The 14,931-nt window shown below is 43.8% G+C and overlaps 1 protein-coding gene across 4 annotated transcripts in view; it reads left to right on the top strand.

The window, feature by feature from the left end:
- The window catches only part of PLCL2 (phospholipase C like 2), a 188,679-nt gene extending 176,225 nt beyond the window's left edge, over positions 1-12,454 (top strand). For 3 of the 4 annotated variants that reach the window (XM_027583798.2, XM_027583799.2, XM_027583797.2), the window contains one exon: positions 10,104-12,454. In XM_027583798.2, the coding sequence (XP_027439599.2) occupies positions 10,104-10,283 (180 nt within the window). In that variant the 3' untranslated portion in view covers positions 10,284-12,454. The remainder of the gene's footprint in view (positions 1-10,103) is intronic. The other variant, XM_027583802.2, reaches the window with a different exon arrangement.
- Positions 12,455-14,931: the final 2,477 nt, after the last annotated feature.

Raw genomic sequence — 14,931 nt, 5'->3', positions numbered from 1 at the left:
TTTAATTATGCAAAAGTTGTGCTTAAAAGATTAACGGTGCGAAGGAAGTACTTGTGCATGCTGTTTTTACTAGTGTTTTCAGGAGCTTCCACACACATGATCTGGCCCTGCTCATCCCTCAACATCCCCTCGCTCTCTCTACCCATCAGGCACACCACCCTCTCCTCTGGTCCTGGTCCACTGCCTGGAACCCTCTCTTGACCTCCTGTCTCTGCGCTTCAGTCCTGACTCACTTCCACTGTCTGGAGCCTCCAGTACCTTCACCCCAGCTCTGCCACCGGAGCCACCGGCCACCGGCTCTGGGTCAGGCGAGGTCCTCTCCCAGGGCAGGGGGCTGGCGCTTACCACCAGTGTGAAATTTAGCCCTCCCCGTGGCCATTCCCATTATCAGAGGGAGATGTCAGCCTAGTTGGAGCTCAGAAAGCTTTCTAGTATAGAAATCATGCTACTAAGCCATGGCTAAGCCCCAAAGGCATCATTTGTTGGAGTCATGGAGTCACGTGTGGAAGGCAGCGTCCTCCATAGCACCCTGGGCCTGCTGAAATCCTTTCCTGCCCGTCTGTCGGAGCCCAACTCAGACACCACACCTCCTCCACGGTGCTGCCTGGGAGCTCCTGGGAGCCCGCCACCCTCCATCTTTGTTGAGTGAAATGTAAACTTGTTTCTGAGGTGAGAGACATCCATTCTGAATTTAAATCGCATCCTATATTTAGAAATTTAAATTAAACTTTGTATAAACCTTTGAGCACCACCATTGTGAAATTGAGGAACAGCTATCAGGCTGATGAAATAGCCAAAATATTGGCAGGGGCGAGGGGATCGAGGTGCGAGGTCTCGGCGCCCACCCACCATGCCTGCGTGATCCAGACACTGCATCCATAAAACTGGCACGTCTCTTTGGATTAAGGGAGAAAGCAAGGGTTAGGAGCCGTGTTCCCAGAGCTATTCTCACACTCTTGGAACCCCTCATCCACCTGGCCAGCACCCGGGAGCCCTTTGGGGGGTCCGCAGCAGAGTCTTCCTCTGCAGAGAGATGAGGTTATAGACAGTTCACATTCCCCTCCCTTCCAACATGCGAATGAATGTCATGGAAGCTAGAAGGACAGAAAAAATCATGAAATATTTAAAATGAATTCAGTGTCCTATAGAGAAGCACGTGCCACTCTGTTGCTTTAACGTTAGGGGACTGATGATCAGGGGATCTTTTTTCAAGTGTAAGACTTACTGAGACTTCAGTGGGAAGAAGTCCTTCTGTAACGTGGATGAACGTGCCGCAGCCTTCGCCAGCCACACAGGCCTCTCGGGGAGCTGTCAGAGTGAAGTGAGGCGGCTTAGAACCAGGAGCCAAGATCCCCACAGCCCCACCATTGTGGTGTTCACTCCCTCCTCATTCAACAAATATGGAGGGAAATGTGTATTTCTGTGCCCGTGTTTAAGCCCAGGAAGAGTGGATTGTCTGCACCATTGGTGATACACTGAGGACATTAGAGAGGATGGTGGATGTTCCACTTGGCTTGCTTGAAAGTGTCACATGTCACATGTGGGGCTCAGCTCTATCGTTTGGGCCCAGTGGTTGGGATAATCCAAAAAGAAAACAGAACACACAGAGAAGAAGTTGTGTGTGTTTAAGTGTAATTTGCTGTGTAGACTCTGCCTTGTGCAAAGCCCTTAATCTAAGCTCTGTTTCCTCATCTATAAAAGGGGATAGGAAGAGTACGTCTGGCACACTTGAGAGACTCTCATGAGATAGTCTTTGTGAATGGCTTAATACCGTGCCTGGTACACAGCAGTCATGTTTCCTGGTCATGAGATTGTGTTAGGGTTTTGCAGTTTCGATTCCCTGGTTTGGGTTGCGGAAGATGCTCTGGTGAGAGGCGGCAGCAGAACCCTAGACCCCCATGCTGTCTTCTCAGAGTGATGATGAGGGAGGAGACGGGAGGCCTCTTGAAGACTTGCAGGGTGACAGGAAAAATAAGGACACATGCATTGCAAATTGCTGAGGAAGGGCCCAGCTTGCGGGTTGGTGCTAGGCTCATGCGGGGTGGCAGTCTATCTTCCTGCTGGGCCTTGGTGGTCTCTAGGTGTCTGCCCCCCGTCTCTTTGTCCCAGAGTTAGCTTCATCTCTTGAGGGAGCAGAAGGTATCAGTGAGGGTACCGAGAAGCTGCTGTGTTCCCCTCTGTGTTCCTGAGTGGATAAGGAAGCAGGAAGGAGGCAGCCTGGTCCATTACTATCCAAGGGAACCATCTCAGGTTGGGGAGGTTAGCCCCAGAACAACCCAAAAGTCAGTATGGGCCCCGGACATGCGGAGGTCAAACCAGATACTGATAACTACGTTCTTATTTGCATTAAATTAAAAAGTATTTGACTGCCTTCATGCCTCCTTCAGACTCCCGGAACGGTACGAGGGTCCTCTTTTTTCCTCTTCCTGCCCACTGCTTGTAATTTGGAAGAAGCGTGTCTGCTAACTCCCAGGAGCGGCAGGTGGCCGTCTTTGCCCACTCCAGCTCTCAGCCACGTGGCCACTGCATGGTTTGGTAGCAGAGGTCGGGGGGAGTCTTTGTGGCCATTCTGGTTCACTCACCTCAGTAGGAAGGCAACTCTGGTCTTCTCTAAGAGATAGCTGGATAGAAAACGCTTTGGAAAAAAAAATAACTGAACTATAGAATTCCTATTGTTTTAGCTCTAGGTCTAAATAAAAGCAGTGAATTGGGATTGTTAATTTTAGATTCAAAAACTATGCAGCACTAACAGATGTGCCTGGAAGTATTTTTAACATACATTCAAAGCTAGGACATGTTTTGTGGTCAGAAAGTTTGCTGGTTGGCCGAGTGTTGAGTATGGCTGGGACGCTGGCTCTGGTGTCTGGTATCTGCCGTCATCATTCCTTTCCCAGCTGCTCCAGCCTCTGACCCGATCTCAGGCAGCCACTGGCAGGGCCAGAAGGAACACGGGGCAGACTCTCAGCAAGAGCTGCTGGGATCCAGCCCTGCCCTTAGCTCTGTCTTTTAAAGATTATGTTCTGAGTCTAAGTAGGAACCTTAAATATTTTGACCTAAGGTTGTTATAACTCTTTCATGATGAAAACCAAATAAAATAAGTTATGAAATTCAAAACAGAATGTGTGAAACCAAATAGGGTTTGAGTTTCTCAACTGGAAACATTGCGAAGCCAGTTTCGTAGGAGTCTTCAGATACCCTGTGTCAGTGGGCGGCAGTGTTTTAAATAGCCTTTGCTCTTTCGAAGTCTTCTGAAGCAATGAGATGTGAACACTGCTACAGCAAACACCATCATCATCTCTTTCGGAATTGTTCTTTACTCCTGCTGGATGCCGCAATCCTGAGACATGTCAGACATGCAGTTTTAGATGCACAGAACAAAATATAAGTAATGTGGATAAAGCTCAGCAGCTCCCGAGCCCGGGTTTATGGCCTGTAGGGGGTCCTTTGTGTCTCCCTGGGCTAGCGGCTGAATACCTTGTCTGTCCAAGATACGGTAATGACCTGTCTGAACTTGGGAAACAGAAGATTCAACCAGATAAAGAATTCTGTTATTACCACATTGATTATCCTGTACCATCTGGGGATTTTTGTATTTAAAGGCCCCATCCTCCTGTGGCAGATCTGTATTAGGCTGACATGGAAGGATTGCCAAGGCATGATTTTTGGTGAACAAAAAGGAAACTGAAGAATCTGATAGTTGCTTGATTCCCTTTCTATAAAACTAAAATAAAATACCTATTCATAATATATATAAATGCAGAGGAAAATGTGCAGCATGTCTTTGGGAGGCAGCTGTGAGGGTGAAAGAGGTGACTTTCACATTTTACTCTCATTATATTCACTCAGGCTGTTTCTTGAGCCCATGTCCTATGCCCGGTGCAGTTCTAGGCCTGAAGCAGGGAGGGCTCAACAGTGATCTGAAGACATAAAAACCCCTGTTCTCATGGAGCTCACCTTTAATGGGAGAGACAGACAGTGAACAGCAACAGAGAATGTTACACGGTGGTATGCATTTGGAGAAAGCAAGGCCAGGAAGGGACAAGGAGGGCTGTGAGCAGCAAGTAGTGGTCTTCATTTTGGAAAGGTGATCAGGGAGTCAAGGCCTAAAGGAGGTGAGAGAGCAAACTGTGTGCCTTTCTGGGCAAGGGCCTGCCCTGCACAGGGAATGCTGAGTGAACCACCTTGAGGCTGGGCCAGAGAGAATCTTCTGTGTCTGAGGAGCACTTCGGGGCCCAGCGTCTCAGTGGCTAAGCAAACAAGGTGGGGCGATCAAGGGGGTGAGGACAGCTGAGGGGCAGGACATATAGGGCTGTGGTAAAGGACTCTCTCACTGAGTTATGTGAGGAGTCACAGAAGGGTGGGGGAGATGTGTTCTGACTACATGTAATTGCATCTCTCTGGTTGAGAAAAGAGAAGCAGGGTAGCCAGTTGGAAGGGCATTGTCGTAAACTCAGAGAAAGGTGATGGTGGTTCAGGCTGCAGTGGTGGCAATGAGGGTGCGAAGAAGTCCCGAGAACCTGTATATGTGTATACATGTATTAATGATAGAGGCAAAGGAGGCTGCTGACAAGTGGGGTGAGAGATGCAGGAAAAGGAGAGGACTCAAAGTTGGTACCGGGGCCTTTGGTCTAAGTCACTGTGAGAACTGAGTTGTCTTAACCTAAGAGGAGCTGGTTAGAGAAACTGGTAGGATATCAGGAACTCAGTTTTGGAAATGTGAAGTCCAAGAGGACATGCCAAGTAAGCATTTTGAATGTAGACCCACTAATTTTTATTAAAAATATGAGAGCAGAAATCAGTGAAATTTAACTCAGGAAATTGACAGAGAAAATCAACAGGACTGATAGCTGGCTCTTTGAAAATATCATTAAAATCAGTGAGTCTCTAGCCAAGCTAACTAGGAAGGAAAAACAAAAAGAGGACACAAATGAATAATATCAGAAATGAAAGAAGGGACATCACTACAGATCCCATGGGTATTAAAAGGACAATAAAATAATATGAAAATTCTCTTCCCACAAATTTGATAACTTAGATGAAATGGACCAATTTCTTGAAAGGCACCATCTACCAAAACTCACACAAGAAGAAATAGACAATTTGAATAGACCTATTTCTATTAAAGAAGTTGAATGAACAGTTATAACCTTTTTTTAAAAGATTTTATTTATTTATTTGACAGAGAGAGAGAGGGAGAGCACAAGCAGGGAGAGCGGCAGGCAGAGGGAGAAGGAGAAGCAGACTCCCCACTGAGCAAGGAGCCCGACGCAGGACTCGATCCCAGGACCCTGGGATCAAGACCCGAGCCGAAGGCAGATGCCCAACTGACTGAGCCACCCAGGCACGCCTAATTATAACCTTTTAAAACAGAAAGCACCAGTTCACATGGGTTGACTGGTGCATTCTAGCAAACATTTAAGGATGAAATCATACCAGTTTTTTTTTACAATCTCTTACAGAAAATAGAGGCGGAGGGAATACTTTCTCAGACCTTCTACGTGGCCAGCATTATCCTAATACCAAAACCAGACAAAGACATTACAAGAAAACTACAGATCAGTATCTCTTATGAACATAGATGCAGAAATTCTCAAGAAAATATTAAAAAGTTGAATCCAGCAATGTATAAAAAGAATTATACACTATGTCCAGTGAGATTTATACCAGGTATGAAGGGTTGGCATAATAATTGAAAATCAATTAAGGTAATCCATCACATCAACAGGCTAAAGAAGAAAAATTACATGATCATCTCAGTAGATGGAAAAAAAGCATTTGACAAAATTCAATGCCCATTCATGATTTTAAAAAAACAAAACAAAACAAAAACCTCTCAGCAAACTAGAAATAGAGAAGAACTTCCTCAACTTGATAAAGAACATCTAAAAAACACCTTTAACTATTACCATACTTGTGAGACCTCATACCTTTCCCACTAAGATCTGGAACAAGGCAAGAATATTCTCTGACTCTACTGTTTTTCAACAGTGTGCTAGAAGTCCTAGCAAATGCAATAAGACAAGAAAGAGAAATAAAAGGTGTACATTGAGAAGGAAGAAGTAAAACTGTCTTTGTTCACAGATGACATGATTGTCTCTGTAGAAATTCCAAAAGAATTGACAAAAAACTCTTGGAACTAATAAACAATTATAGCAAGGTTGCAAGATACAAGGTTAGTGTATAGAAGTCCATCACTTTCCTAGATAATAAAAATGAACAAGAGTGATTTGACATTAAAAGCATAATGCCAGTTATATTAGAACCTCCAAAAATGAAATACTTAGGTATAAAATCTAGCAAAATATGTACAAGGTCTATATGAGGAAAACTATAAAACTCTGAGGAAATATATCAAAGAAGAAATGAAAAAATGGAGAGACATCTCCTATTCATGGTTAAGAAGACTCAATATTTTCAAGATGTCATTTCTTTCCAACATGAGCTATAGATTTCAACACAATCCCAATCAAAATTCCATCAGGTTATTTTGTGGATGTTGATAGGTTGATTCTGAAGTTTATATGGAGATGCAAAAGACCCAGAAGAACCAACATAGTATTAAAGGAGAAGAACAAAGTCAGAGGACTGACACTACTTTGAGATTTACTATAAGGCTCCAGAAATCAAGACAGTGTGATATTGGTGAAAGAATAGACAATTAGATCAGTGGAGCAGAATAGAGAGCTCAGAAATAGACCCACATAAATACAGTCAACTGATTTTTGACTGAGGGGCAAAGGCAATACAATGGAACAAAGATATTCTTTTAAACAGTGGTGCTGAAACCACTGAACATCCACATGCAAACACACACACACACACACACACACACAGACTTACACCCTGCACAAAAATTAAGTTAGATTATAGATATAAATGTAAAATGGAAACTTATTATAAAGCTCCTGGAAGATAACATAGGAGAAAACTTAGATGACCTTGGGTACAGTGATGACTTTTTAGATCTAACACCAACAGCACAATCCATAAATGAAAGAATTCATAAGACCAGACTTCATTAAAATTAAAAATCTCTGCTCTGCAAAAGATAAGAGAACAAGAAGACAAGGCACAGACCGGGAGAAAATACTTGTAAAAGACACATCTGATGAACAGCTGTTGCCCAGAATATACAAAGAACTCTTAAAATTCAACAATAAGAAAATGAACAATCTGATTTAAAAATGGACAAAAGACCTGAGCAGACGCTTTCCCAAAGCAGATATGCAGATGGCAAGTAGGTATGTGAAAAGTTGTTCAATGTTAAATATTAGAAAATTGTGAATTAAAACAAAAATGACACATCAAGGTTTGTCTATTAGAATGACCAAAATCTAAAACACTAACAGTACCAAACGCTGGTGAGGATGTGGAGCAGCAGGAACCTTCATTCATTGCTGGTGGGATGCAAAATGGCCCAGCCCTTGTGGAAGACAGTATGGCCGTGTCTTACAAAACTAAACATACTGTATGATACATCAATCACACTCCTTTCGGTATCTACTAAAATGAATCGAAGACTTACGCCACACAAAATTCTGCACATGGATGCTTATAGCAGCTGTATTCATAATTGCCAAAACTTGGTCATAACTGAGACATCCTTCAGTAGGTGAATGGATAAATAACCTGTGGTACATCCAGCATTAAAAACAAATGAGCTATCAAGGCATAAAAGACATGGAGGAAAGTTAAATGCATAATAATACTAAGGGAAAGAAAAGCCCATCTGAAAAGGCTACATACTATAGGACATTATGGAAAAGGCAAAACTATTGAGTTAGTAAAATGATCAGTGGTTGCCAGGGATTCGGGGGAAGGGAGGGATGAGTAGGTGGATCGCAGAGAATTTTGAGGGCAGTGAAACCTACTCTGTGTGATAATGTAATGGTGCATACAGGTCATTAGATGTTTGTCCAAACCTGTAGAATGTACACCACCAAGAGTGAGCCGTAACGTCAACTGTGGACTTTGAGTGATGTCAGTGTGCGGTGTAGGCTCATGGGTTACAACAAATGGGCATACCACGGTGGGGCAGGGTGTCCGTCCTGGAGGCGTTTGTGCCTGTTGTGGGGGTAGGGGCATATGGGCTACCTCTCCGCTTACTGCACGCTTCTGCTGTGAACTTAGAACTGCTCTAAATAATAAAGTTATTAATTTTAAAAAGCAATGTTTGGAACGTCAAAGCACAAATGGAATATCTAGTTACAATCTATTATCCATAAATATATGTAGCAATCCCACATGTGAGGGCAAATAAACTCTTTAACAAGAAATTATATTTTGGGCACAATATGCTATATTATATGCAAAGACCTTACTGCTCATAATATCTCAGTATATGAATCCAGTGACTAGTAAGAATGAATAAAAAATGAAGTTCCTTCAATTAAACTAAGCAGTGGAACATCTATTTATAGTTATTAATTAAAGGTCTTTGTAAAGCAGGAAAATCATGAACAGTAAGTGGTAAACAGCAAACCATTCTATGGATTCTGGCCTCCAAGTAGCTTAAAATTACATTGTAATTTGGTCTCACCAGAGACTGAGATTTGATTATAGTCCAGTTGCTGCCAAGCTAAGTCCTTACCTGTTACCCTTGGCAGCTGGCCCCCAGCTTTTGTTGTACGGGAGTACTTTAATGGAGATGCACATTGGGAGGCAGTTAAAAAACAAAACAAAACAAAATAAAACCCAGAAGGGGAGGAAGAAGGGATCGTACCAAGAATATAAGTATGACAAAGAAAAAGCCAAACTATGGAGGGATGATAAAGAGAATAATAGAGTAAATTTAGAGCCTGAGGGGAAGGGAAAAAAATAGCAAACAAGAAAAATAAGAAGAGAAGTTAATAGAATAAGTAGAAAGACTATTAATGGAAGGCGATTAAAGGTAGGAAGGAAAAACAGAACAAAAAAACAAAGTAGGAAAGTTGGAATTTCCAGTGGAGCACCACATCATTTCTCCTAACCAGTAATCTTAATGATTGGCTGATATATGGGCAGTTTCAACCCCCAGGGATATTTGACAACATCTGCAGACATTTGGGTTGTCACAGCTGAGGGTGTGCTACTGGTCTCTAATGGATAAAAACCAGGGACGCTGCTAACCAGCCTAAGATGCACAAGAGAGCTGCCCCCACCCACCCACCCAGCAAAAGAATGCTCTGGTCAAAATGTCAAAGAGTGATGAGGCTGACAGACTCCTGGTGACTGCGCTTCAGTCTATTGCATTGTGTTTTGACCTGTATGTGCTTAGACTGCATATATGTCAAATTGATGGCCACACCCTATAAAAGAAATTAAAATTTGGCTAAGAAAGTTTATCCAAAGTAAAGAATCCCGTCCTTCCTTCCTTCTCTAGCAAATAGTCAGTGAAAACCTGCTGTGGGCCTATCTGCCAAAGCTTGCCTCCAAAGCACATATTTATAAATGGAGAACAGACTCAGGGTGGTCACGGGGCTAGGGATGGTGGGGGGGATGGAGATGGGTGTGACTATGGCGTCATGGTACCGGGGACATCTTTGTGGCGGCAGATCAGCTCTATGTGTTGGTTGCGGTGGTGGTTATGTGACTCCCCCATGGGAGGAAGTGACACAGAGCTATACACATGCCTTGCACCTGTGTCAGCTGCCTGGTTTGGATATTAGGTAAGATGGAACCATTGGGAGAAATTTGGGAAAAAGTATATAAGACCTCTCTGTGCTATATTTGTGTCCTTCTGTGAATTTATACTTATTTCAGAATGAAAAGCCAAAAATAAAGCAAACCTTAAAAGGGAAAAACCAAGATGGGCCAAACAATTTAGCAAAAGATATAATTCTAACCAGGGTAGACAGCAGTGGACCACACACACAGAATTCTGTTCAGATTGTTAAATAGAAAGGACTGAAGAGGCAGCACACTCTTGGAGTTTGGTGTGGAAAACTGGGAAAACAAACTTTTTTTTATTAAAATTGACCTATTCGGATGCAGAGCCAGAATCAAGTAATATATATGTCCTCTTGCAGCATCAAAATATTTCTGTTTCAGTGGAAGACCTATAATGTCAGACTGCAGCAAGAAGTCCTGTCACACCTAACATTTAATTGCGTGTCTTGTTACAGGGACAAGCGGATCTTTTGAAATACGCTAAGAACGAGACTTTGGAGAACCTGAAACAAATCCATTATGCTGCTCTTTCATGTGGGCTGAATAAACCAGGCACAGAAAATGCCGACGTTCAGAAGCCGCGCCGGAGCCTGGAAGTCATACCTGAAAAAGCAAATGATGAAACTGGAGATTGAAGGAATTTTCTAGAAACCATTATGGAGTTTATAACTCTAGGACCAATTGTAGTCAAATGGGACATTTGCTTTGCACTCACTAATGAAAATAATACTTGGGATTTTAAAGCACAACTGGAATAGCTAATTACAGTCTATTAAAACTGTGAATGTATGTAGCAATTCTGCGTGTGAAGGCAAATAAACCCTTTAACAAGAAATTATATTCCTGGCCAAAATATGCTATATTTGTATACAAAGACATCCTAACAGTTCCAGTGTGAACAGCAAGACTATTCGCTCTAGTTCCATGAGGGAAAAAAAAAATTTTTTTTCCCTGGCTGAAAACAATTTCTTGAGACAGAAATGGATTGTATTGTCAAAAGTAGTATTTATTGGAGAGAAGCCTAATCTACGCATTTTGTTTATAGATAATTGCCAGAGTCTCTGGGTTATAGATGATTTTGGTGGCATGCCTGCTGAGCCATAATTACTAGGGAGAATGTAAGTGGACAGATGCCCCGAGTCCCCAGGGGCCCTGGAGAGCCATCGAGTACAAGGAGAACATACAGGACTGAAGCTCCCCGGCTGAAGATGCACGCTGGGTAGCCATGCGATGGAATGGCAACCTGTCTGGAAGCAACACACTGTAAATAGTTTTTCATTGTATGAAGTAGTGTTCACATTAAAGAGATGTTTTATGATATTTCTCCAATAGCAGTACCTACATTTCATGCAAGTTTAACTTTCAAAATTTCTAGTTAAAAATATTCTACACTCCAGAGTAGCCAGTTGTTGAACAGCTTTGTCACAAGTGAGTTGCTTGTGTGGTGTTAACAGATTTACCTCGAAGAAGGTGTTCACGACTCTGCCCCATGGCAGCTGACTGCTGGTACCGCGAACCTGGCCCCCTCTCTCTGCTTTGGTGGTTCGCACTGTCCTGGAAACAGTGCCCGCAACCGTGTGGAGAGGACCCCAGAGGCAGTGAGAGGGGCGGGGGCACTCGGAGCTGCCCTGGGCCAGGTGGGATTTTAAGCCAAGCCTTTATTTTCTGAGTGACACTCTGTGCTATTTTTGAAAAGATAACCGGACACTGCAGCCTAATTACCGCTGCTCCCAAACCCAACTTGCTTTCAGATTTCGGAAGAGTAAAAGCTACCTAAATCTTCAGCAACCCTTCTTGATTTGTGCATTTTCTTTTCGGTGGTTCAGGTCTGGGAGCCAGATTAAGTATGAGGAATCTGCTACATCCTCACCGTTAGGAGGATGCTCAGGCTGATACGTTTAATTTATTTCTGCCCAGACTCCTAAATATCCTCTTTAAAAACACTTTCTCTGCTCTGTTCTTGTCATTTGCATTCTAATAGTGTGCCTAAGTTAAGGTATGCATCTCTACTGGCTCTCGGCTGGATGTAATTCCAGTTAGAAAATTAAACCTGTCTGTTACTTGAATAATAGCACGGTTCCCTGCACACCCCAGCAGATAGCCCCCGGTAGCTTTGGCTCTTAGCTCAGAGAGGAACTCTACCCAGAAGAAAGGAAAGGGAAAAGAGAGAAGAATTAAAAGTAGTTTCATAGATTGAGGAGTAAAACAATGTATAATTTAGACTAATGTTAGCAATCCTTGAACTTAGCGGGCAAGTAAATAGCAATATTGCACTTAAAGTGAAATCCAGAAGTAACAAAAAAATACTCTTAAAATATAAGGAAATTGGAATAAATGCTACATTTATAGCCATGGCAGACGTTAATCGAAGATGTGACTTGAATGAATGAGAGCAAGGCACCTGTGATTCGCTGTAGTTCTTCCAGGTGCAGAGTGAGCAACTTTAGGACCGAAGAAGTCCGAGATGATTGCATCTGACACTGTTTCCCAGATGCGGGAGTTGCAGACAAGAAGGATATAATGCACTGCCCCGTGTCACAAAGTCTGATGGGGTAGTGTTGGCGCTTCACCTAGCCCCAGATTTACCCCACCTTCCCTCGACTAGAAAAAAGGTCAGCCTTCTTTTGATCCATCTTTTCAAAGGAAGTAGCCACGTGATGGGAGAAAGGTTGCACACTTGTTTAGGAGTTGCTCCCAAAGCTGCCCCGTTCCTCCTGTCTGCCTAGCCCCTGCCAACGAGGCCCTCCCACTTCAGTCAAGATGGCGGCTCCAATTGGGAGCACGCGTTCATGGCTAACTGAGCTACTTACGGTCTTCCGTTCCACATTCATAATGGCCAAGGGCCAAGATTATGATTTATGATCTTTGTAAGCAGTTTTATAAAGGACTAACTGGCCTGCTCTGAATTGAACTTGTGGGGGCCTTATTCTAACCCCACTGGTCAAACAAAAGTGAGTTATGCTCCTGAGTTCATAAATTGTGGCGACATTGGGGTGACATGCTGGCTCCCCTCCGTCATCTACATTCCTTAAATGAGGTGATCTCCCCATAAGTCTCTTATTGTAAATACAAATAATGCCCTTTAGTTTGACTAATGCCTACATTACTCACACTGTCCACACAGGCTGTGTGTCATCCCCTGATGCACAGACTCCGGCAAATGCCTGGTCAGTTCAGTGGGAAATGAGACATCCCACAGGCAACAGGTAAGCAGAGTGGAGTGCCAGGTTCCCAGCAGCTGTGTGGAGCACTTGTCCACAGAGTAGATCCCAAGGCATCTGCTTGTCCAATGGATCCTCTGTTACTTGAGATGTTGCAAATGTTGGTCTCTTCTCTGCTTTTGGCAGCTACAGCTTCTGAACAGTGGGAAAGAAAGCCTCTAAGCCCCAAATGCTCACCCCCTCCATCTCAGGGTGCACGTGGCCTGAGAGTCTGGGCCCGGGTAGAGTCCCTCCCCAGCCGGGTGGCCTGCATCCTAGGGAGGATGCTCTCCACCTGCGTGGAGGTGGGGCCATTGAGCCCTGGCTGGGGAGGGTCGTCCGGCTTGCAGTCTTTATCATGTGGCCTCATTTGATATATTGAATACTTTGCATTGAATCTTTAATCAAGGGTTGAAACAAAGAATGCAAATTTGAACCTAGTCAACAGCATTGCTCCCCTGAGCATCACCCACTGAGTGAGAAAATCCAGGCTTAATTTCTCTCTACCATTTTCAGTAGGTGCTCATGCCTGAGCTAGGGTTTGATCTGAGCAGACCTAACATCTACCACGAGTTGGAAGAGTTTTCTGTTTGTTATGTTTGACAGTGGGACCCTTTGTTGGGATGGTGTGCCAATGGCTGTATTGGGGACTTTGCATATGTTATTTCATCCTCTCACCAACTGCAAGGTATTTATCCAATATTATAGGTGAAGAAATGATGACTTTAGCCAAGGTCACAGACTGCTCAAGTCAGGATTTGAACCCAGATCTGCCTGCTCTGAAGCCTGTGTCCCCAAGCATTATATCTATACTCTTCTGAATTCCAAATATATATTTCTCCTCTAAACTACAAGGTGGGTACTATGTCATAAAGAATAATGAGGTAATTGGCATTTTATTCCTCTTTCACACTGAACATGAGCTCCTGAGAAGCCACTGAGATTTACTCAGTCTGATTTTATTGAGCACATTTTAGACACTAGGGATCACCATGAACAAAAGCGGCCATGGTTCCAACCCCTGTGGAGCTCACAATTTGGTTTTGAGGAGCAGGAGACATTAATCCAAATAAGTACAAAGATATAATTAGAACCCTTTTGAGGGCAATGAAGGGGCACCCTGGGCTCACATCCTAGAAGGGGCACCCTGGGCTCACATCCTAGCTGGGTACTAAGGGGAAGTGTTCTCAACCTTCCTTGCTTCTGTAACTCAAGGACTGAAAAAAAATTCTGCTTTCCTGCATAGGATTCTTGTGAGGACTGAATAAGATGGTGTTTATAAGGTGCCTGGCTTGCAGTGGACTTGCATTATTGCCATTAGTTATTCTTGGAAGGCGGGGCCATGAGAGTATAAACAGGGGCCTCACCCTCTTGAGAAGATGGACTGAATATCTACTGCTCTGAAACACAACCCTCAGAACTTAAAACAGTCATTATATCTTTTGTGGTTCTGTGGGTTGGCTGGGCTCACTTCAGTGGTTCTTGCTTGGGGTCTATCATGCAGTTGCCAGCAGATGTCAGCTGGGGCCGCAGTCACCCGAATGGCTACCCATGCAAGATGGCTGCCTCACAGGGTCTTGGCAGGGCACTGGCCTGGGCTGTCAACGAGGGCGTCTGCATGTAGTCTCTCCATGTGCCTTGGACTTCCTATAGCAGGGTACTGGGTTCCAAGAGTGAGCATTCCAGAAAACCCGCATGGAAACTGCAGGTCTTCTTGAGACTTCTGGAGCCTATCCTTCTGAGGCTACAGCATTCTGCTATATTCTATTGTTCAAGTATGTCACTAAGTCTGCCCAGGTTCAAGGGGATAGAGAAATCAACTCCCTGTCTTGAGAGGGTAGTGGCAAGGTCACGTTGCAGAAGAGGATATGGGATAGGACATATTAAGACCACCTTTGGAAGACACAAGCTACCACAGAAGATTCCCTGGGAAAGTGGTACTTTAGCTGAGACCCGAAGGCAAAAATGGTAGGGGAGGGTGAAGCACTTCAGGCAATTTAGGGCAGGGAACCCAGCATGTTGCAAAAGCCAGTGATAGGAGGGAGGGTGTCATGCTTGAGGGCCCAAAGAAGCAGAGTGAGAC

Source organism: Zalophus californianus, chromosome 1, assembly GCF_009762305.2.
Source record: "Zalophus californianus isolate mZalCal1 chromosome 1, mZalCal1.pri.v2, whole genome shotgun sequence".
NCBI lineage: Eukaryota > Metazoa > Chordata > Mammalia > Carnivora > Otariidae > Zalophus > Zalophus californianus.
Note: the sequence above shows the minus strand (reverse complement) of the source record. Positions and strands in the feature narration are given on the sequence as shown.